The sequence below is a fragment of the Trichechus manatus genome, unplaced genomic scaffold, assembly GCF_000243295.1.
Source record: "Trichechus manatus latirostris isolate Lorelei unplaced genomic scaffold, TriManLat1.0 scaffold00025, whole genome shotgun sequence".
Classification (NCBI taxonomy): Eukaryota; Metazoa; Chordata; class Mammalia; order Sirenia; family Trichechidae; genus Trichechus; species Trichechus manatus.
This window is the reverse complement of record NW_004443961.1, coordinates 21,055,986-21,076,887: the sequence shown is the minus strand read 5'-3', so window position 1 is coordinate 21,076,887 and position 20,902 is coordinate 21,055,986. Positions and strand designations below refer to the sequence as shown.

General features: G+C 42.1%; 1 protein-coding gene across 1 annotated transcript; it reads left to right on the top strand.

Annotated features, from left to right (window-relative positions):
• The first annotated feature begins 4,017 nt into the window (after positions 1 to 4,017).
• Positions 4,018 to 11,487, top strand: LOC101351137 (cyclin-dependent kinase 4 inhibitor B). The gene is made up of 2 exons (XM_004373524.2): positions 4,018 to 4,511; positions 6,935 to 11,487. Exons 1-2 carry the CDS (start codon positions 4,356 to 4,358, stop codon positions 7,193 to 7,195), a joined length of 417 nt encoding a protein of 138 aa, XP_004373581.1. The 5' UTR covers positions 4,018 to 4,355; the 3' UTR covers positions 7,196 to 11,487.
• The last annotated feature ends 9,415 nt before the right edge of the window (positions 11,488 to 20,902 follow it).

The window sequence follows — 20,902 nt, the reverse complement described above, 5'->3', positions numbered from 1 at the left end:
CAATTTCTGAGGCCAACTCTTCAGACAGGGATTGGACTGGACTGTGGGACATAAAGTGATACTCGTGAGGAGTGTGCCTCTTAGCTGAAGTTGATACAAACGATTAAATGGGCAGCTTCTGTCCGGAGGTGAGATGAGAAGGCAGGGAGAGTTAGGAGCTGGTTGAATGGACATGGGAATCAGGTGTGGAAAGGAGGAGTGTGCTGTCACAGTATGGGAAAAATAATTAGAGTCACATAACAATATATGTATAAATTACTGTATGAGAAAAAATTTTTTAAAAAAGAATATTAGATATTCCAATAATATTTGGAAATCAGGTTGAGCAAGCTGAATTTGCAAAAAAAAAAAAGTCCATTGAGCTTCCACGTGGTTTCCTTTGAATTTCAGAGGAGAAAAAGGCTTTGGGAGATCAAGTTGGAAGCTTCCTCTAAAATTCCCAGTCAGGAGCAAGTTAGGACCACCCAGACATGCTTAATAGGGAAGCGCTGTCCGTGGTGCTAGTAACCGCGCACGCCCCTTTCCGAGGCTCTTTCCACTGAATTCGCTTTGCGAAGCTCTCGTCCTTGCCTTATAGAAGATTCTCTGTTACTCTGCTCATTGACTTCTCCCTATCTTACCACTCTTTACCTATGCCTCATTCAACAACAACCACAAAAAAAAAAAAAACTATCGCTTCAATTTCCTAATCAACTCTAAACAGTTTCTATATTTCAGACACTATGGCCCATGCCTACCACTTAGCAGAATCTCTCAAAACTTGGCTCAGGATATCTTTTTCTAATCTTTTTAAGTGTCAGGGAAATATAAAGCTGAAAGCCAGGCACAGGAACTAGTTAATTTATGATTCATCCTTTAAAACTCTCTTCAGCTGGCTTCTCCATTAAGAAACTTTCCCTGCAATTCCAACTTAGGTTAAGCTCCCCTCTTTCTTAGTCTCAATATACCCTGTAGATACATTTCTCAGTAGAGTTATCATATTAAATTGAAACCATTTATTAGCTTTGAATGCCACAAGGGAGAGATTCTTAAAAGCCAGGACCCATAACATATTCAACTGTGGACTCCTAGAATATAGGACATGCTGTATTTAGTTTTGTTGAACTAAATTCAATTTCTGGATTCATTAGAGGAACAGTCCCAACAACACTCCTGTAAAAACCTTCTAGTTTCATTTGGCTGTGCACTGAATCTCAGTGTTGCTAGGCTCTTTTAATGAAGACACTCCAGACTGAGCCCATTTGCCACCATATCCACAAACATCAGTCTGGTGACTCATCCCCTCACAGTGACTGGCAATGAATTAATGCCACCCATTTCAAAGACTCTGTATGCCCATTGCCCCTCATCTTTCCTCTTCCTTCTCCCATTCTACCTAGACACTTGAAATCTCCAAAACAATGTGTGTGAGAACTGAGCCCAAAGAGTACCATGAGTTTCAACCAGAAGCAGACTTCCATTCTTCAGACCAGACAAAGGAATGGAGTGGCCATCAACAAATAAAATGACTTTTTCCAGATAAAAGTGGAAGTTTATGGGAATGCAAAATGTTATGGCCACTTCTGAAGACAGTTCAGTAGTTTCTTACAAAGCTAAACATAGTCTTATCATACAATCCAGCAATCAAACTCCTGGGTATGAACCCAAATGAGTTTAAAACATGTCCACACAAAAACTTGCACAAGAATGTCATTGCATCTTTATTTATAATTGCCAAAAATTGGAAGCAACCAAGATGTCCTTCAATGAATGGCTAAACAAAATATGGTACCTCCATACAATGAAATATTATTCAGTGATTTAAAAGAAATGAGCTGTCAAGTCATGAAAAGACATGGAGGAACCTAAAATGCGTATTGCTAAGTGAAAGAAGTCAGTCTGAAAAGGTTACATACTGTATGATTCCAACTATACGAAATGTTGGAAAAGGCAAAACTATTAAGACAGTAAAAAGATCACTGGTTGTCAGAGGCTTGGGAGGAGGGGAAGAGAGATGAATAGGTGGAGCACAGGGTATTTTTCAAGTGGTGGAACCATTCTATATTTTTCTGTAATGGCGGATACATGACATAATGCACTTGTCAACATAACTGTACAACATAAAGAGTGAACCCTACTGTAAACTATGGACTTTAATTAATGATAATGTACCAATACTGGTTCATCAGTTGTAACAAATGTGCCACACCAATGCAAGATATTAACAGGGGAAGCTGGGGGTGGGGACAGGGAGTATATGAAAACTCTACTTCTGTGTAATTTTTCTGTAAACCTAAAACTTCTCTGAAAAAACAAAGTCTAATAAATACTTCTTTTAAAAAAGAATGTCAAATAAGAGTGAAAGACTGAGGAATTAAGAAACTAAAAACTAAGAAATGGGGGTGCGTAAAGAGAGGAAACTTGCTACTACAGCTGCTTCCTTCCCTGCCCTGTCTAGTGGATTTCAGCCCTTTTGAGGCTCAGTCAGAAGATCTTCAGCCCCAGCCCCCATTTCCATGGGCCCCACTGTCTTTAAAGAACTCTTCCTCATTCTACAGAGGATGAAGGGGAGAAGGAGTCAGCGCTAAGATACATCAGAAGAAACACGCTGAGTCTCTCATTCATGAGGAAGCAAGCAATTGGCCTCCCTTTAAGACTTCGTCTTCCTGAGTACCCTGATCCAAAACGATTTTATAAATAACTGTTGGATGTTAGGAGAAGCCCACTCTCATGCAGTTCCTCACCAGTTTTCAGGCAGCAGATACACAGCTTGTGGTTCTTTTCCTATTTCAGTGTAGCATCAGCTGCAATTTTTTTTTAAATCTTTAAAGCAATGAATATGCCCATTGAAACTCATCTAGGAAGATTAAAAGAAAAAAACAAGCACTTGGCCTTTAAATCTTCAGAAGAGGGTATAATGACAGGTTCAGCCTGTTTAATGACAGGCCCAACACCACACCTTTGTTTTATTATGCTTCATTATTACTGCATAAATTTCCTTTATTACTCATAATAAATAAAAATCAAATGCTTACCAAGGTGGGTTAAGCAGATAAGAGTGCAAACAAAGGTGTACTTTACAAATATAATGAAAATATGATCTCTGATTCCTTTTTTTTTTTTTTTAAAGTTTTAAGTTTTTCAAATGTCTTTCACGTACCAGGTTGCTACCCTCAGTCTCGGTTTGTTGTTGTTGCTGCTGTTTTGTTTTGTTTTTGAGGGGGAGGAAGGCCTGGCAATCCGCGTCTTATAAAGATTACAGCCAGGAAAACTATCTTGCAATTCTACTCTGTAACACATGAGGTAGCCATGAGTCTTAATCGACTCCACAGGAACGGGTTTGGGTCTTTGTTTTGTTTTTTAAATCTATAATTAAAAGATGAAAAGAAAGAGAAAAGCACAGCAAAACAAGATTCTCGGGATTTTTCAGTTTTTCTGGTTGACTGATTCAAACAGAAAGGCACACCCAAAAGAACACTGCTAAGATGCAAGATGTGAAACTTGTGAAGTTCAAGTACTGCCTGGGGATGAATTTAACCTGCATGACAGGTGCAGAGCTGTCACTTTCAGACATCTTAAAAGAGACAGAGTTATTTTAAATGCATTTCTCTCTGCCGCTCGATTACATAGGGAGCGACTAATCAGGAAACGTCTCCAGAGTGAAACCGGCTGGTGCGGAGCTGAGAGGAATAGAAGTCCTCTGCTCCGCCTGCTGGGGATTAGGAGCTAAAGGCAGTGGGTCAACGTTTCCACAAATGTAGCCTGCCGGATTTGCTGGACACACAGCGAGCCGCGTTTCCGGCGTTCCTGGGCGGCTTGCCGCGCCAGCTTCTGCGCATGCGCCTCAACGCCTACTGGGGCGAGACAGCCCACCCATCACCGGTCGGCTGTGACGTTAGACTGGCCTCCGGGCGTCCATCGAGGGACGGGTCCCGCTGGCCGGCCCGACAGGGGGCGGAGCCTAAGGGGGTGGGGCGAGCCCGGCCCGCGGCCCAGCTGGGAACGGAATTCACTCCTGGTCCGCTCCCCACTCCGTAGAGTGAGGCCGGGCGGTGCGGACGCTGCGGCACGCACGCACTGCGGTCGAAGCCGCTTTGCGTTCAGCTGCGGCCGCTCCAGGTGCCTTTACCCGGGAGCGGGCCTGGCGTGTCTGCTGGCTCTCGAGCGCCCGGAAAAGCCTGAAGCTAGCCCCCGGCCGCTCGGCCATTGTACGCACCCCCAACCCGCAAGAGGACAGCAGGAGGGGACTGAGTCTAACTGAGCTCCCCTGGGGAAGGGAAAGCGCGCTGGGCGGGGTGGAGAGGGAGGGAGGGAGGATCGCGAAGTTCACGGCCAGTGGTGGAGTATCCCGGCCGCGCACGTCTGAGGGTGGCGGAATGCGCGAGGAGGACAAGGGCATGCTCGGCGATGGCAGCGGCGATGCGGGCCTAGCCAACGCTGCGGCGCGGGGACAAGTGGAGACGGTGCGGCAGCTCCTGGAAGCCGGCGCGGATGCCAACCGAGTCAACTGCTTCGGGAGGCGCCCGATCCAGGTACCTGGGGCCCCGGGGCCTGGCCGGCAGGGGGCGCGTGAGCGCGGAGCGCAGCCTCCCTGGTTCGGGGGCTGGGACCGACACCTTCACCGACGTAGACGTGTGCAGGAGCCTTTTCTTGGAGGTGTGGAGCCCCGCCGTAAAGCAGGTTTTCTCACAGCAAAAATCCTAAAGAAAAGAGATTGAAAAACTCAGTGCTTCAGGTTTGGTTTTCTTTTCAATGATTGAAATATCCACATTTCCGAAGCCATCTCATGATCAGAGATGCAAGTAATACATTCAACTGGAAAGGAAAGGGGGTTATTTGGGGTGGACTGTTTTATCTGTTTGTCTTTTAACGATAAAGGTGAATAAATTACAAATACCACAATCTGGGTTGGACTTAAGGAATTCTTCTACAAAATGATAGCATTGAAAAAAAATTCACCGTGAACTTTTAAGCCTCCATGTGGAATCTTTTTGTTGTCTTTCCTCATAGAGGCGAATTGAATACAAAACAAGGAGATAGGTTTCCTCAACCACAGTACTTAATTTCTTTATCTTATGTTAGCAACGTCTCTTGAGTGTTACATAAGAGGAAAAAAAAATGTTCCCATAGATTTGTACTGAGTATCATACGGAATTCTTGGATTACAAAAGCATTTCGGCAGCAACTGTTAGGTCTTTTTTCAATGGCAAAGGGTCTTCATAAATAATTAGCCTCTTAATTATTAAAGTACATTTATTCAATATGTTTAACCATTAATTTCGCTTTAATTAGCCCACCCATTGCCCTGGAGTCGATTTCGATTCACAGCGACCCTGTAGGACGGAGGAGAACTGCCCCATAGGGGTTCCAAGGTTGTAATCTTCACCGGAGCAGGCTGCCACATCTTTGTCCCGAGGAGCGGCTACTGGGTTCGAACTGCCCTTTCGGTTAGCAGCGGAGCGCTGCTTAATCACTGCGCGATCAGGGCTCCTTTTAAGCTTAAATTCCATTAAAATCCAAATTAATGCTTTTGCGCTTTACTGTTGACTATTATGGTTCATACTCAGTATTCACCTCATTACTTTTCCGAACAAGCTATTATTAAGAAATCTTGGCATTAATGTACACTTTTAAGAAAACAGGTGTTCATTCCCTTTGAATACATAGCAATTCTTAAAAAATTGGTATAACAAATGAGGAATAGTTTAAAGGCAACGAAAATACTGAAAAGTGGTTTCTAAAGACTTCTTGTTTTGTTTTCTTATAGTTTTAATTCACCATCTTCTGAGATTAAAAACCATTTTTCCTCTTCTCTCTATATAAAGATCCCCCTTTACATCACCAGTGGAAATGATAAATTATATCATGGTTTTTAAGAGAAGAAATGGATGTTTCTAATATTCATGAAACAAAACTAGAGGTATACTGCCTTTCAATCACATGGTACATTTTAAAGCACATAAACCCACAAGGAAAAAAAAAACTTCATTTCGGACATTTAGTTATCAAAAATCGTTTTTACACTTCACTTAAAATAAGAAAATCTTGCATAATGTGTGTTCACAAAAGGATGCTATAGAATTTCTCCTCCAAAGCACTTTTTCTAAGTTATGCATTGTTCTGATTTGACTGCAAATAGCCAAGCTCTTTTTTTATACAGCAAAATACTTACTATTTAACATTATAAAATCCTAGCGAAACCGTACAGTATAAATGTAGTGTTTGCTTTACATGGTACATTAAATATATTACACACTAAATATTAAAAATGATGAACTGTGTATTAAAAATCATTTATTTTCATCATCTTGTAAAACTATAAATGACTTGATATAGTTTTTCCTCCGTCCAACTTCTGCTCAAATTATCAGACTATAATCCATTTATGAGCAGACATATATGAAATAAGGCAAAAGGCTTCCACAGATTTGCAGCGAGAACCAAACAATGTAAACCTCTGTAAATTTAGTTTACTTCTAGTATTACCCCAACTTCTGAAAAAAAAATCAGTTGACTGCCTAATAAATATTTTTAGACCTGCATTATGGGAAAGGAGGGGAGCAAAGGAAATAACTGAAGACTTTAAAAGCCATTTAAGCTTAACTCCATCCCTAAATCGTGTAACAAAATAGATTTCCATGTTCCAGTGGAAATCAAGAATTTTTTTGTTCCTACAACGATAAACACTTTGTCATCAGCTCTTTCTTGTCTCACGTTTGGATTAAAAAATGGAATTCAATTTGAGCCAAGAAACGCGTATAGGAGGGGGGAATTGCGTCAGCAACTTAAGAGTAACCAGACACCTGAAGCTTGTACACGCCTCGCAATTGGGTGGGTTCTTCATAAATATGTATTTATTTAAAGTGGCCTCACCCACCCCCGCCGGGGTTTCTTGTTCCCAAGCCTGCAGTTCGCTGACCTGCCTGTCTCCTTGACTGCTCTGCTTTCCCCGCAGGTCATGATGATGGGCAGCACCCCTGTGGCCGAGCTGCTGCTGCTCCATGGCGCCGAGCCCAACTGCGCGGACCCCGTCACCCTCACCCGACCGGTGCACGACGCCGCGCGGGAAGGCTTCCTGGACATGCTGATGGTCCTGCATCGCGCCGGGGCGCGACTGGACGTGCGCGATGCCTGGGGTCGCCTGCCCGTGGACCTGGCTGAGGAGCGGGGTCACCGCGATGTCGCCCGGTACCTGCGTGCGGCCACAGGGGACTGACGGCAGGCGCATCCAGCCGCCCACGACGACTTTTCTCTCCCGTTCCCCACCCCACCTAGTTCAATGACGGCTGCAAACGTGGAGCGGCGGAACGCCTGCATGCCTTTCTGAGCGGCCGACTGCGCGGAGGGAGGAGGAGCAAGCCCGGAATAAGTTAATTTGTGCTTTTTGCTGGATCTGGCCCTAGACGCTCACCGTGAAGCCAGACTCAGAAGGGTGGGGCCCATGAGTGGATTTCCAGAGAGATTTTGGGTGGGATGTGGAGTTCCCAGGTGTCGTTTACTTTTCGGAGTTTCCTGACGGAAAGTGGCACGCGAAGAAGTCCGCAAACACCCCCGGCGCCTGCGAAATCTTCATACCGATGATGCTGAGGAGTAGGAGGCGGGGTGACTGGCTTTCAGGTCCGGGGTGGTCAGTGCGTTTGCCCCACTGACTGTGGAAGACAGCACTCTGAATCCTGTTGGCGCGCGTAAGGCCCTGGGGCTACAAGGGAAACTCGGAAGACCGACGCCCAAACAACGATGAGGGTTGTGCGGGCTTCAGTGAGCAACCAACCCTTTACTCGCTGTGCGGTGCGCGGCAAGTCAATCTGAAAGCTCTGGAAACTAGCGCCCAGCTCCAGGGAGTGGAAGAGAAAGAACATGGGAGCGATGGCAGATGTACCTGCAAACTCTAAAATCCCTGGGTCACCTTGGTACAGAGTCACTCTCCAAAGGGTGCTGGCTTTTGCTTGTATTTGGTCCTGGAGCGCTTCCCCAGGGCATTCCAGATGCAGCAGGAGTCAAACAGTGTGCATAATGAAGCGGGAGGTGCTAAGAGCAATTGTAGCGCTAACTGTAGTGGTTTGCTTCATCTACATACAATAGGATACGGAAATCCCCCTGTAAATTGCCACTTGAAAAGATTTCGTAATATTTTGTACTTCTGAGTTGTTCTTCAGTAACAGTCTTATTTAATGGGGAGGCTTTAAATAACAAAGTAGCCCTTGGTAAAGAGGTGAGAAAGAACTACAGCTCTTAAAGGAACTAAACGCACAGTGGCAAACTTAGTGTCAAACGCCTACCTTTACTTTCACTTTTAACCTATTTATTTCTTTTGTTAAATTCTCTGACCGTTTCCTTTGCCCGGGTGTCTCAGGGGGGTCAAAATATTAAATATTCCAAATGTCTTTTAGAAGATCAATGCACTTATCCAGTAAATTATCTCGAGATATTTCTAAAAGAGTTGCTGAAAGAAATTGAGTGTAAAACTGTTGAAATATATCATGATGGCTTGTGGAATGTCATTACTGAACAAACTAAAGGTGTACTGCTTTGGGGGTTAATTTTCTATATTGTTTGATTCATTAGGCATTGAAAATGGAGATTTCACTGCTTTAATGAAGACTAAACAATAGAAATTGAACTCCAATATGCAGGTTCAAATTTTTGTTTAAAATGTTCATGGATTTACCACTAACTCAAAAAGGTTCACTTCTCTCATTCTCTATAATAACTGTTAAATGATGCCAACAACAGTTTATAAGAACTGCTTATATAAGCCATAGAAAGTTAAATATTATGATAGGTACATACATTGTGCTTTTTTAAGTGTCCAGTTTACCATATACATATTTGAAAGAGAGGAGAGGAAACAGACTAAAGAAATAATTTGAGAGTAGAGACTTATTAAGACTTATTTGTGTATTTGAGCTAAATATACAAATCTTTACTTCTCCACCAATTCTTTATCCCCAGAATTAATCTCAGAAATCTGAGCGTATCTAATTGGAAAAAGAAACATTTATGGACACACATAACTTGTGCCTAAAAATATATTTGTCTATTTAACACTTAAAACAAATGTGAGAGATAGGTATTGTTTCCAGATGAGGACAATGAGGCAGAGAAGTATCAAGCAACTTGCCAAAGGTCACAAGATTCCATGGTTGCACAAAGTCAGTTTGTCTGGCTCCAGAGCTCCAAAGGTATGTTGTGGTTTTTGTTTTGTTTTTTTTCCTCTGCATCAACCTATCTTCCAAAATTATTAATGATACATATGAACTTCAACTAATTTATTTTTAAAGAACAGAAACAAAGAAGGATCTCCCTTATAAATTCCTAGGGTGTTTTTTCTTTCTATAACATCTAGTACAATATCATAAATATAAGCATATTGTTTCAAATCTATTTTAAACTATCAACAATATGAAGAACAGTCCTCAAAGGAAACACCTAAAAAAAAAAAACTTTTGGAACAAAGATAATGAAACCCCCCATTTTCAAATTAAGACACAAGGACAGAAAATACAATTTCTGTTATCACTTCAGCATTGAATTATTATTGGCTACAAGATAGCAATTTTTAGGTTTACATTGTTTTATAATTACTAAGAAGCATTCTGCATAAAAGAAGTCAGCTGATAATTTCAAGTCTCCTATTTAATTTATAAAATCCCCTATGATTTTGTGCTCTACTTCTTAAGTTCCAAGATGTTCAAATATGCTATGTGTATGAGGCTGAGTAATAAAGAATGATAATCCCTTGAAAGACATGAAACGTGATTTCATTTTCAATTTAAAGAAATTGTATCTTTCCTAATGACGAGGAAATTAAGGGAAATAAAATGTGGTTGTGGATCCCAAAGTACCATATATTTTTATGAATTTTTTTAATAAAGCAAAATCAAAACATTATTGGAAATCAGTTACCACCTGGTGGCACTGAAACAGTAATTTATTAATGCCATGTAAAAGTTAATACAGTTTTCAAAGCCAGCTGGCAGACAGGTTTGGCTGGTGTGTTTTATCAACAGCACAAGGAGGTATATAAGGATTTCATTTTTAAGGACACATGCAAAATACATATAGCTACTGTATATATGAGCCCTGCTTTTGGTTTCATTGTGAAATTGCAAAAACTCAATACACACGTTAATTTTTATACCTAAGTCTGAAACATTACCAAGGTTTGTAAAAATCCTACTACCTGACCTTCATTCCAAGAAGATCTGAAAGTAAAATAAATTTGGAAATTCAATATTCTATTCACTTGGCCTCATTCTTACTTTTCCTTTTTCAGCTGAGTGGACGGATGAAAAAAAAACAAGTATGATTTACTTTAAAAGCAAAATCTATTTAAAATGTCTTGTGCTCTAATGGCTAAAATTAGAAGTTTCAGAAATAAGGAATAAAACATTCAAAAGTAAAACTCAAGATTCATAAAACTCCAAACAGCTTTGGGAAAGTGTATACATAGAAATGATACTATGATATTTTATTTCCATAGTAAGGCAAACATAATATGGTGTCCAGAAACAAATAATTCATCTTATGAAGCTAGGTAACTAACTTTTAGCAAACAAATACAACTAATCTCACTTACACTTACACTGAGATTCTATATTGCCTTTCCTTTGTGGCAAAACATCAAGAAACAAACTCTGTGAGTGAATATGTAACGGGGATTTTTTCACCACCACCCCCTTTATGAAAAAATCCCTCAATGTTTTTAAAAGCCACACTCATTTCCGTTTTATGCTTTACACATGCTGATTATTTTTATGATAAAATATAATTTTTACAGTGTTTAAGACATTGCCACTCTACCAAAAGAAGAGCAAGTAGAATTAGTACCTTCAAAAATAATAGAAATCATCTAAAGAAGTACTCTTGTGGGCTGCCTTCTGAGACAAATGCAAAAGCCAGGGTTGTCTCAAGCACAGTGAGGTCAACTTTCACGTTTATGTCAGCAGCTAATCATAACCAAATTCTGAAATGCTTACTTGGTTTTCATTATTAAAGAAACAACTTATTTGGTGAAAACTTCAAGAATAATTCTTAGCTTGCTGTATTTTACAGTATTAAATTTCTAAGTTACAAATATAGTTACATATATAAGAAAATTAGAAAAAATTTATACTTGAAAGAACAACCATTGAATCTCAATATTTTCAATATATTGTCCTGCTCTATTTATAACCCAGGAAAGAAAGAGGAAATGGAGCAAAGAGACAGTAGAACCTGACCGGAAGATAGAAGACCTGGGTTCTCACATTGGTTCTTCGCTAATTCAGTGTATGACCAGCTATATAACTCCAATTAGCCTCATTTTTCTCATCTATAAAAGATGAGGGTTGAACTAGATTATTTCTAAATTCCCTTCCATTGTCAAAGTATTATACCTTTATGATTTTTGTTCTATACATGTCTGTGGGGAAGGTCTTATATTTTTATTAGTAATATTTTTGCCATGGTATGAGTCAAGGAAAGCTATATAAAGAAATGGAGAGGAGAGATGTATTTTAAAAATCTGAAGCCCTAGAGGGAAGAAATCTTTATAAGCACCACCTCCACCAGTTAATAGAAGACTTATAGACAAATTTGAGGGAATTAGGACAGAAGAATGTGCCTGTGCCAAATAAACAGTTTAATTTTTAAGGTCTTTCTCATTTCACCTTACCTCTGATTTTTCCTGATGCTTTTATGCATTTTTCTCATGCTACTCAGAACCACTAGAATAATTAGGTTTTTTAAGTGAGCTAAGCACATAAGTTCAATAAATTCAGAAAACAATGCTGAAGTAGGTATTTTAAAACTAAGTGCTCTGAAGGGAAAAAAAAAAAAAAGTGATTATTATGAGAGCATGTAACAAGATACTCTGACCTAACTGTAAGAGTTCATGTAGAGTTAGAACCAAGAGAAAAAGTTGGGGAAGTTAGAAGGAATAGAAAGTACAAAGGCAAGATATGCTGATGTATGTAGAAGAAATCATTACAAACTGAGTACTTCTCTGTGAACAGATTTAACAGAGCCTTTCTGTAGGATCTTGTACTTTCTGGTTGGTTTCCATTCGATTCCTTGAAAGTTTAGGTCCTTAAATCTTGCCTAGGAGATTGCAGGAACCAGCTAGTTAGGCAAGAGGTCTGTATCATCTAAATATGTGCTTGTCAGCCATTTCACGAGGACAGAGAATGAGATGAAAAGAAAGCAACAAAGGAAGGAGGAGCAGCATGGTGGTGTTTTGTGGGACACAAAAAAACACAATCAAATCAAACCAACATAAATTGTATCTGATCTACATGCTGATGGGATCTGTGAAATATTTCCAGGCTTAATATCTTGGGAATATGTTTGTTCTCTACTATCTTGATTTTCTATAAAACATTTATCAAGTTCAGTTATCGCAACGGGATTACTCCTTTCTTGCCTCTTGAATCTCCTACTCAGAAGATTTTAGTATCACTGTGCATAAGGAAAAAAATACTTCATTTTACAGAAATTCAGTAACTTTCCCATACTGTCCCTATTAATTACACAATGAAGGAAAATTTACCTCGAAACAAGTGCTGCTAATGAAATAATATTTGGCTGGTATGGACTATATATTAAGCACAGTAATATAAATCAACTTGTATGTCAAAAATGAGCAGCCAACTCTGAATTAACTAATTTGAAGTTTGAAATAAGTAGAAAGCAAAGAGTTGGCTGGAAAAAGAACTATAAGAATGTATTAAAATGACATGCTGACTACCTCACAGATACTTATTATGCTAGAAATTTACAAAGGAACTCCAAACATCTATTAATCCCCTTCCCATTTAGAAGCCCCTGACATTAGACCTCCCATAGATATATAAAGTCAATGCTAGCAGAGAAAATATTTTACACTTTAAGATCAATTACAGTATTAAACCATGCTTATTTCCCTTTCATATTTGCCCTTCACCCAAAATGCAGAATCTTCTATTCATCTATCTTCAAATTCAAATATTCCCTATTATGATGTAGTTGGAACTACTTCCTTTGAACACTTTCTGATGTGATTACTGGATCTCCATTCCATTTTAAACAAATTTTCCTCTCCCTTACACTCCTTCACACATCTCTCCATTTCCTTGCCTTATCTGAAAACTGGGTCTCCCTAAGAACTCCACTTCCTCTGTGACAGATGCTAGGTGCTGGGCTGTGGATAACTGAGGAGTTAGGCCCAGAAATGAGTGGTGTTTAGGTAGCTTTCCGTGTAGTTCCAAACCAAATATGTAAGATTATCTTTATGGGTAGAGCATCATTATGTAATGATAGTCTTCTGGTTTCTATCTTAGTATAAGTAATCAGTATGATTGCATTTTGTTTTATTTATCACATTAAGCTGTAAATAATTTCATTATGTGGAATACTCAGTTTCAGTTCACAGTGACGGGAAAAATGGCACTGATTAAGAGTTGAGTTGTACAGCCTATTATTGTAATTGCTGTCAATGCTGTATACCTGTAAAAAGTCAACTTGGCAAAAGTTGTATGATAGATATTGTTACAGATTGAATTGTGTCCCCCAAAAATGTGTGTCAAATTGGCTAGGCCGTGATTCCCAGTATTGTGTTATTATCCACCATTCTGTCATCTGTTGTGATTTCTCTATGTGTTGTAAATCCTACCTCTATGATGTTAATGAGGCAGGATTAGAGACAGTTATGTTAATAAGACAGGACTCAATCTACAAGACTAGGCTGTATCCTAAATTGGTCTCTTTTGAGATATAAAACAGAGAACCAAGCAAAGAGACATGGGGACTTCATACCACCAAGAAAGTAGAGCCAGGAGTGTACGCCTCTGGACTCGAGGTCCCTGTGCTTAGAAGCTCCTAGGGCAGGGGAAGACCTATGACAAGGACCTTCCTCCAGAGCCAACAGAGAGAGAAAGCCTTCCCCTGGAGCTAGCACCCTCAATTTGGACTTCTAGCCTCCTAGACTGAGAATAAATTTCTCCTTGTTAAAGTCATCCACTTGGGGTATTTCTGTTATAGCAGCACTAGATAACCAAGACAGATATATTTACAATGACAAAAAAAAAAAAAAAGAGTAGCTGCTGAGGCTGTTTATGTACAACCAAACACCTCATGTGATTTGGTTCCTTGGTTTGGAGTTAATTGGCAATTAATTGGCCTAGTGCTTTTTGTTCTATCTCCTAGTTCATTGTGTAGGGCCTGGGGTCTTAAAAGCTTGCAAGCAGCCATCCAAGGTACAACAATCAGTCTCTACTCGCCTGGAGCAACAGAGAAAGAAGGAGAGTCAGGAATAAGAGGAGGAAATGGATGTGTGGCTAATTGCTTCCAGTAACAACTGCCTCCTCTGCCATGAGACCAGAAGAACTCGATGGTGCCCAGCTACCATTACTGAACATTTTGATGAAAGAGTCTATAGAATAATCTTGATCTATAGGGAGAAAATGTAGAACAGAATTTCAAATCTTCATGGAATCCAGATTTTTCTAGAGCCATGGAGCCTGGATAAACCCCTGAAACCATTGCCCTGAGATAATCTTTAAACCTCAAACCAAAAATATCCCCTGAAGTCTTCTTAAAACCAAACAGTAGTTTAGCTTAACTAGTAAAGAAAGTCTGTCTTGAGCATTATGCTCTTTTAAGATCCATCTATGGGATCAAATTGACAACAGCAACTTGAAAGATTAGGTAGGAACCTTAGCGGGCAATGAGTTTATGTTAATGGGGGAAGAACAGCTCAAAAAGGAGGGGGAAAATGGTCGCACAACTCAAAGAATGTAATCAATGTAACTGAATTGTACACGTAGAAACTGCTGAACTGGTGTATATTTTGCTGTATATAGTCTCAGCAACAAATAAATAAATTTAAAAAAATAAATAAATCCTGAATCTGCCCCCAAAAATGTCATTATGTTGTTACATTTTATAATATGTTTATATGAGATAAAAATAAACAAAACAGTAAACAATTTATTCTATTTACGGAATCAGACAGGTCAGCAGATTATCAACAACACATGGAGTTTTCTTCTGAAGGGTTAGTGTTGGAAAGATGTATGCCAAAAAGCTCCTCATTCCATCTGTGAGTCCCTGAGCTCTACCACTTTCCCTAGGGCACAGCAGTGTCTTTCACCATCCTGTGTCCCCTGCCAACATGCTACCTAGAGATATGAAATATACCCTTGCCTGAAATATTTTTTAATCCTCTACTACTCTCTAATCTCTGGGCTGCCTTTGATATTTAGTTATCACAAATGGGCCTACTCCAAGATGTCATAGTGCCTTCATAAATTCCATCATAAACAGAAAAGTTTAATGTCATCCTCTTTCTAAGGAAAAATTAAATGACATTTCATTTTACATTTGCCCCCAAGTAATTGTTATATCTATATAATGACGGTGTTGGCCTCAGCAGTCACTTGAGGCTAACAAGGGACTGGTTGCCAACCCGGGCTCCATATCAGAATCACCCACGGAGATGTTTTAAAATTCAGATTTACTGACCAACTCCAGATCTACAGAATTAGAATCTCTAGATTCAGGGTTCCAAATTTCTATGATTGTTACCTTAGTAATTTTTGCTCATAGTAAACTTTCAAGCAATACAGAAGGCAAAAAGTACTAAGTAAAAGTTTCCCCAAATCTCCCCATTCTCCCATTCTCACTACCCAGGGGAAATCACTTAAAATGTTTTAAATTATCCTTCCAGAAATATAGGTACATATAATTGTAAACACCCCTCCCCCAACACATACATTTGAAAAGCACAAATGGCATCATACTATTCTGGAACTTGCTTTCTTCAATTAGCAACAGATCCTTGACAATTTCCATTATCAGCACAAATTGATGCGCTTCATTTTTTTTATAGCTCACAGTTTTGTACTTTATGGATGAACTCTAATTTTTTAAATCTGTATCCTACTGACAAACATGTAAATTGTTTCCTTTTTTGTGCTTTTTTTTGGTCACTACTCACAATGCTATAAAGAATCTTTTTTGCATACTTAAATGAGTCATCTGTAGCAAGTTATAGAAGCAGAGTTGCTGAACCAAAGAGTACATTTCTATCTTATCTGTGTACGTGTATGTAATCTTTCCATAGTTATGTGTGTATATGTATATATGTGTATCTTTCCATACTAATATGTGTGTTTGTGTGTATATACTAATATATACTTTCCATACTTATGTGAGTTACAGGAGTAGAATTGCTGAGTCAAAGGGTACATATATCTATATATTTGTATCTATATCTTTCCATATGTATATATTTCTTTCCATATGTATAGAGAAATATGTACAATATGTATGGGAAGAAATATATAGTATATATCTTTCCATATATATATTTATATATTTGTGTGTATATCTTTACATGCTTAGATGAGTTTTAAGAGTGGAATTGCTATGTCAAAGGGTACATATATCACAACCAGTTTTGATAGATACCATAAAGTTGTCTTCCAAAACAATTGCACCAAGTACCATAGTGTATAAGGGTGAGTGTTTCCTGACAACTTTGCCACTATTATCACTTCTTTTTATTTTTGCAACACTTATAGGTATATGTCATTGTTCTTTTTACACCTCTTTACCAATGAGTGAGATTGAGCATCTTTTCATTTAATTTTTGACCATACGTCCATTTGTATATTCTCTACTATAAACTGTCCGTTATATTCTTTATATTCTCTTATCTTTTTATTGAGTTACCTGGTTACTTATATATTCCAGAAATTATATACTGTCATATATGTGCAAATAATTGTTTTGTTTTGTTTTTTAATTTTGTTTATGCCTTTGTTTAATCTTGTTTTATGCCTTTGGGGTTTTGAGTGTGACACGTGCAATGTTAGAAAAATTTCTCAGGGAATTTTGATAATCAGTAGTTATCTGAGGGATAAAGCTAGTGTCCTGGGATATCATGTGGTGGTGGTTGGGGAGGGGAGCACAAGACAAAAGGTATTCAGTAAGATGTACTCTCCTATCTCTACCTGTGGGGTGAATTTGCTAATCCAAATCAGAAAATAATTTTTCTCCATTCAAAAACTCAGAGAATTGACTGTCAGTTATTTAGGCCAATGGAAGAGGGCAAAGAGAAGCTCCAACATTCACTGATCATCTCTATGCACAAGTGACCACAGCTAGCATACACCCTGTTGACTCTGCCCTTTGGGATACAACAGAAAGAGCAAGGACTTGTAGTCCAAAGATGTTCTTGATTATTCCAGCCCTGGCACTTGCTGTCCATGAAGTAACCAAGATTTGGGCCCCTGTAGGCCTCAGCTGGAGCCCTGGAGACGCAGTGGTTAAGTGTTCGGCTGCTAAATAAAAGGTCAGCAGTTCGACTCCACCAGCCGCTCCTTGGAAACCCTATGGGGCAGTCCTACTCTGTCCTATAGGGTCGCTATGGGTCGGAATTGACTCGATGGCAGTGGGTTTTGGTTTAGGCCTCAACTGGAGTCCCTTAGTGGTTTAAACTCTTAATGAGCTTAGCTGATAACCAAAAGGTTGGAAGCTTAAGTCCATTCAAAGATATCTCGGAAGAAAGGCCTGGCAACTTAATTCCAAAATATCAGCCATCAAGAACTCTACAGAGCACAGTTCTACTCTGACACACATGGGGATGCCATGAGTCAGAACTGATGGCAACTGGTGGTGGTGGTAGCGGGCCTCAATTTTCTCACCCGTAAACTAGGGGTAAGAACTTCAAATGTAAAGGGCCACTGTTAGGATAAAATAAGTAATACAAGTGAAAGTATGTACACATAGTTCTACTCAATTCTTGATCATAAATTGTTTTGAAGAATGCATAGCCAAATATCTTTTTCTTTGGAACACCACATATTAGTTGTTTTGCTAGAGATTCATCTTCCTAATTGTATTTTGCTACCACTCATATTAAAATTAGATAGAATTCCCCCGTATACCACAGCTGACAGAGAACAGGTGTTGGGCAGCGGGGGAAAACCAAGATGGAATTTAAAGGTTTAAATTTTAAAATTTACATCCATAAAACAGAAAGCTTACTGTATACTCATGCTCTCATTCAAACGGCATTCCTCTAAAGTGGCAAGTCCTACTCCGAGAACAAGTTTGTGTAGAGAGGAAATAGTTATGGATTAAGCTAAACAGGTTCAATCAATACAAAAAGATCCCTGAATTGAAACTTGGCTGGGAAGTTGAGGGTCAGCAGACCCTGCAGGCATGATACAATAATTTCAGGAGACTGTAATAGGGGCTTCCCCCTCCCACGCACATCATGGTTTCTGGTCACAGATAACCACTCTGCCTGGGTCTAGGCAACTTTTCACTCCTCCTTAAATGATATTACTCTGGCATCAAGCAGCAGTTGCCCTCCAGCATGCTTTCTCTGGACTACCAACTTTCCCGAAGTCCCCTTCCTCTGTGATCCATAAAACCAAATGTCCTAATTATAACTGTATATTGTTACTAGACCGTCTGTCCTATGAGGTTGGGGAAGGGGTCACGGGTGCAGAGCAAGAGAGCAGAATCCTGCTCCCATGGAGCTTACATTCTACTGTGGGCGACAGTCAACCAACGCGTAAAAAAATACATAATTTCTGTACAGCTAAATGCTATAGATAATTTCTGGACTGCTCAGTACTGTTAATGGAAAAAACACAGTGATATGATGGAGCCGGAGAGGGGAAGTTTCTCTGAACCGGGAGTCTTCAGAACTGAAGGAGAAGGATCCAAACTTGTGAAGAGCGAGAAAAACCATTCTTTCTAGGCAGAGGAAATGAGAAGTAACCGCACCGAGTACAGTGCTCGGTAATTCTAAGTGAGTCAATCCTACCGGAGAAATTCATTTGCAAACATATAGACAGGTATTTTGAGTCCCGGGATGGTGCAAACGGTTAAGCGCTGGACTACTAGCGGAAAGTTTGACGGTTCAACTCACCCAGAAGCGACTGGGCAAACAGGCCTGGCGATCTGCTTCTGAAAGGTCCCGGTGGAGCAGTTCCGCTCTGCACACATGGGGTCGCCAAGAGTCAAAACAGACTTAAGGGAAACTAACAAGATTTAAAAAAAAAAAAAAAAAAAAACCTGTTGCCGTCGAGTCGATTCCGACTCATAGCAACCCTAGTTCCTAACTAAGCCGGTTCTTCTGTTGCGAGTTTGGACAGGGTCCGCGACAATGTCACGTGATGGGGTGGGGGTGGGGAAAGGAAGAAGCCTGACCCTCAGCGGGGCCCTGACTTTCAGCACGGCCTTAGACAGGTGCGGCTTGTCCAATCCAGGCCTCAGTTTCCTCCTCCGTAAAGTGAGGGGCTTGGCGTTTGATGTCTAAGGCCTTATCAGCTCTCACGCTGTGGTCCCACGTCTGCAGCTAGGTCACTAGGCCTGGGCCCATGTTGGGGAAGCCACCGTGAGGTAGGCCACATTTCCAGGCTCCCCAGACTGGGCCTAGCTCGGCATCTTCTGGCACAAGCCCAGCAGGCCCGGCCTAGCTCTGGCTAGAGCCTGACTTACGGCAGGCCCCGGGGCTGGGACACCCGGCCAGCGCAACCCGCCTGAAAACGGCGTCCTGGGCTCGACTTACCGTTTGCCGGGGAGCCGCGGGCCCGCGTCCGAGCTCCAGCTCCAAGGGCCGGGCCCGGCGAGGCTGCGCTCTGCAACCCGGCTCCTCGGTGTCCTCAGGCCGCGTGTGTGTCCTCAACTCACCCCTCCTTTATGCTGCCGTTTCCTTTCTTCCCCCGCTTTCCTGTTCCGAGTGGACTATGCGGGGTCGGGGGGCGTCCAGAAAGGGTTAGTGATGTAGAGGAGAGAGAAGAGGAGGCGCGGAGGAGAGCCGAGAGAGACCACGTTGGGGACTCAGGCAGCGAGAGGCAAGGGCGGCCAAGCGTCGGGCGGAGGAGGAGGAGCAGGCTGCGGGCGGCCGCTCGGAGGAGACTGGCAAGCGGAGCGACCGGCAAACGCCGGCGACCCGGAGCCGTGGGGGAGGGGAGCGCCGCAGGCAGGAAAGAGGAAGAAACTCTCAGATGCGTCGCCGGGTCTTGAAGGTTAAAACCGAAAATAAAAATTGCCTGGAAGAAGCGGACTCGGCTGTCACTTCTGTCCGGCCATCTCGGCGACGCGGGGAGCTGGGGGGAAGGGGCGCCCGACGCAGCTGGGGACCCGGCGCGGCCCCGCCTACCTGGTCCGCGCGGCTGGAGCTCCAGTGGCGCCAGCGCCGCGCAGTGTCCACAGGTCGCGTGGGCTGCTTGCAGCGGTTCTCATTAATTTCGCTCGTTTTCCGAATCTAGAAGTGAGGCGTAGCGGCCATTTCTTGCCAAACTGACATCCAGCCTCCTGATTGGCGGGTAGCGCAATGAGGTGACCTGGCTTTTCTGTCTTTCTTTTTCTCTTTTTAAATTTCCCGGTTTGGAGACACGGAAGCCGCTCCGCCACAGGCGCGAAGAAGCAAGGCAGGGGAGGCGCGGGAGCGGGGCGCGGGCAGTACCAGAACCCGGGGAGCACCGCGGTTCCTGGTAGGGGCGTGTCGAGGGACGGATGTTGCGAGGGGCGGGCCTGCCTGCAGATGCGTTCGGGCGTCAGGCCTGGGGCTGTCACCGCGTGGGGCGTCCGCTCTGAGATGGGAAAGGCGGGGAGGACCGCGGAGAGGGCGGGAAAGCGGCCGAGGGGAGGGCGAGGCGCCCGGGGTGCGAGCTGCCGCGCGCGCGTGCTCCTCTCCCGGCGCCGGGGCCGCCTCTCCGCGCGCGCTCCGGGCGCAGAGCGGTTCTGAGGTCTCGGGAGTCCGGGGAGCGCGGGCGCGCACCTGCGGGCGGAGGAGGAGGGCGGGGGGCGGTGCGCGCGCTCCTAGCGGAGAACGGTTCTGAGGACTCGGGAGTCCAGGGAGCGCGGGCGCGCGCCTTCGGGCGGGGACAGGAGGGCGGGCGGGGGGCGGCGCGCCCGCTCCGGGCGCAGAGAGGTACTGAGG